Source organism: Pyrgilauda ruficollis, unplaced genomic scaffold (genome assembly GCF_017590135.1).
Source record: "Pyrgilauda ruficollis isolate IOZ18807 unplaced genomic scaffold, ASM1759013v1 scaffold773, whole genome shotgun sequence".
In the NCBI taxonomy this organism is placed as follows: Eukaryota; Metazoa; Chordata; class Aves; order Passeriformes; family Passeridae; genus Pyrgilauda; species Pyrgilauda ruficollis.
The window spans coordinates 6,032-9,346 of record NW_024529633.1 but is presented as its reverse complement, the minus strand read 5'-3'; the positions used below and the strand labels follow the sequence as shown (position 1 = coordinate 9,346).

Sequence of the window (3,315 nt, the reverse complement as noted above, 5' to 3'; positions counted from 1 at the left end):
CTCCCAGCTGTGATCCCAGTCCCTCCCAGCTCAGTTCCCAGTCTCTCCCAGCTCAGTTCCCAGTCCCTCCCAGCTGTGATCCCAGTCCCTCCCAGCTCAGTCCCCAGTCCCTCCCAGCTCAGTCCCCAGTCCCTCCCAGCTCAGTCCCCAGTCCCTCCCAGCTCAGTCCCCAGTCCCTCCCAGCCGGGCTCTCACCTGCTCGAAGCCGGGCTCGTTGTGGTACGGGTTCTCGGTCATCAGGGACTGGATGGAGATCAGCACTGACGAGATGCTCTGCGCCGGGCTCCAGGCCGGGCCTGTCCACGTGCTGGGCCAGCAGGGCACGCACACACCAATTAACGAACTCATTAATTAACCAGCAGCACCGTCCCCCCACAGCAGAGCCCAAAATCCTGGGCTGCACAGCTGGGCCTGGCCCTGACCTGGGCCTGACCTGGGGACCTCCCCTGGCCCCAAACCTCCCCTGGCACAGCCTGAACTGTCCTGTCCTGTCCTTCTGTCCAGCTCAGCTGGCCCCAGCCTTACCCCAGGCCCGGCTTACACAGGGTGCTCAGGCAGACCCTAAGCCCAGCTTACCCCAGGGTGCTCAGGCAGACCCCAGGGTGCTGAGGCAGACCCTAGGCCAGGCTTACCCCAGGGTGCTGAGGCAGACCCCAGGATGCTCAGGCAGACCCCAGGCCCGGCTTACCCCAGGATGCTGAGGCAGACCCCAGGCCCGGCTTACCCCAGGATGCTGAGGCAGACCTTGCCGTTGCGGTAGAAGTTGGGGTTGAAGCGCACGGTGTTGTTGCCCGTGGTCATGAGCTTGACGCGGGGCGGGTGGATGGGGTAGTCCGGGGGGCAGCGGAACAGGAACAGGAAGAAGCCGCCCTCGTAGGGGGTGTCGAACGGGCCCGTGATCAGCGCGTGGATCTGCGGGGACAGCGAGCCCGCCGCGTTCCCGACCCTGCGGCGTTCCAGACCCTGCACAGCTCCAGCATTCCCAAACCCTCCAGCATCCCAAACCCTGCGGCGTTCCCAGACCCTGCGGCGTTCCCGACCCTGCGGCGTTCCCGACCCTGCGGCGTTCCCGACCCTGCGGCGTTCCCGACCCTGCGGCGTTCCCGACCCTGCGGCGTTCCCGACCCTGCGGCGTTCCCGACCCTGCGGCGTTCCCGACCCTGCGGCGTTCCCGACCCTGCGGCGTTCCCGACCCTGCGGCGTTCCCGACCCTGCGGCGTTCCCGACCCTGCGGCGTTCCCGACCCTGCGGCGTTCCCGACCCTGCGGCGTTCCCGACCCTGCGGCGTTCCCGACCCTGCGGCGTTCCCGACCCTGCGGCGTTCCCGACCCTGCGGCGTTCCCGACCCTGCGGCGTTCCCGACCCTGCGGCGTTCCCGACCCTGCGGCGTTCCCGACCCTGCGGCGTTCCAGACCCTGCACAGCTCCAGCATTCCCAAACCCTCCGGCATTCCCGAACTCTTCGGCATTCCCAAACCCTCCATGGCTCCAGCATTCCCAAACCCTCCAGCATTCCCAGGGAAGCCAGAGCCTTGCTGTTCCCAGGGCACTCAGGGGATATTCCAGCCGGGAATGCTCCCAGAGCCGGGATTTGGGGACAGGGGGACCCCAAGCTGCTGTTCCCAGGGCACTGAGGGGATATTCCAGCCGGGAACGCCCCCAGAGCCGGGATTTGGGAACCCCAAGCTGCTCACCTTGGTCATGTCGTGGGGGTCAGGCACCACGAACATCCCCGGGGGCGGCTCCTTGTAGATGGACATGATATCCCTGGAAAAGAAGGGAAAGAACGGGAATGAGCCGGGATCGGCCCGGGGGGCGGCGGGGGACGGGATTTAAGCCGGGATCCGGGAGGTTTGGGCCCGGCTCTGCGTGAGCCCCTCCAGCAGCCCAGGAACTCCAGAGCACGCCCGGAATCCTCGGGAATCGGGGCTGGAATTCTCAGGAATCCCCCCTGGAATCCTCGGGAATCGGGGCTGGAATTCTCAGGAATCCCCCCTGGAATCCTCGGGAATCGGAGCTGCAATTCTCAGGAATCCCCCCTGGAATCCTGGCTGGAATTCTCAGGAATCCCCCCTGGAATCCTGGCTGGAATTCTCAGGAATCCCCCCTGGAATTCTGGCTGGAATTCTCAGGAATCCCCCCTGGAATCCTGGCTGGAATTCTCAGGAATCCCACCTGGAATCCTCGGGAATCGGGGCTGCAATTCTCAGGAATCAGGAATCCCCCCTGGACTGGAATTCTCAGGAATCCTGGCTGGAATTCCCCCTGGAATCCTTGGGAATCCCCCCTGAAATCCCCCCAGGAATTTCCCCCAGAATTTCCCCACCTCCAGCACCAGGAACGCCAATAAAAATGAAAATCCCACGAAATTCCTGCCGTGAATTCCCCCGGCTGCTCGTCCCCACAGGAGGGGAACGCTCCTGACCCCAACCTGGGCAGGGGATCCCGGCAGGAATTCCAGGGGATCCTGGCAGGAATTCCAGGAGATCCGGGCTGGGAATTCCAGGGGATCCAGGCAGGAATTCCAGGGGATCACGGCTGGGAATTCCAGGGGATCCCGGCTGGGAATTCCAGGAGATCCCGGCTGGGAATTCCAGGGGATCCGGGCTGGGAATTCCAGGGGATCCCGGCAGGAATTCCAGGAGATCCCGGCACGAATTCCAGGGGATCCCGGGCAGGAACTCCAGGGGATCCAGGCTGAGAATTCCAGGGGATCCCGGCAGGAATTCCAGGGGATCCCGGCAGGAATTCCAGGGGATCCGGGCTGGGAATTCCAGGGGATCCCGGCAGGAATTCCCTGGGACACAGCGAAGGGTCCCTGCCCAAGGACCCTCCCAACCCAAACCTGTCCGGGACCCTCCAGGGCACCGGGGCTGAGCCCGGGAGAGCCCCGGGACACCGGGAAGGACCGGCGCTGTCCCCGTGCGTGTCCCGGGACACCGGGAAGGACCGGCGCTGTCCCCGTGCGTGTCCCGGGACACCGGGAAGGACCGGCGCTGTCCCCGTGCGTGTCCCGGGACGCCGGCAGGGCCCGGCGCTGTCCCCGTGCGTGTCCCGGGACGCCGGCAGGGCCCGTTACCGGCCGCGGGGCCGAGCCGAACGCCCGCGCCGCGCTCCGTGCCCGGGCCCCGCGCCGCCGCCGCCGCCGCTCCGCTCACCGTTTGATCCGCAGCAGGCAGGCCGGGCTGGGCCGCTCGCTGTCCCAGTCGCCGCTGACCGTGGGGTCCCAGAAGGCGGAGTGCGTGAGGAGCGCGGCCCCCGCCGCCGCCGCCGCCATCGGGGCGCCGCCGCTGCCGGGGGCCACGCCGGTGCCGGG

General features: G+C 66.9%; 1 protein-coding gene across 1 annotated transcript in view; it reads right to left on the bottom strand.

Moving 5' to 3' along the window:
- The window catches only part of UBE2Z (ubiquitin conjugating enzyme E2 Z), a 6,598-nt gene extending 3,289 nt beyond the window's left edge, over window positions 1–3,309 (bottom strand). The window contains exons 1-4 of the mRNA XM_041486712.1: window positions 3,158–3,309; window positions 1,694–1,766; window positions 725–912; window positions 191–307 (exon numbers count right to left, since the gene is read on the bottom strand). Coding sequence (XP_041342646.1) covers window positions 191–307; window positions 725–912; window positions 1,694–1,766; window positions 3,158–3,276 — 497 coding nt within the window. The 5' untranslated portion in view covers window positions 3,277–3,309. The remainder of the gene's footprint in view (window positions 1–190; window positions 308–724; window positions 913–1,693; window positions 1,767–3,157) is intronic.
- Window positions 3,310–3,315: the final 6 nt, after the last annotated feature.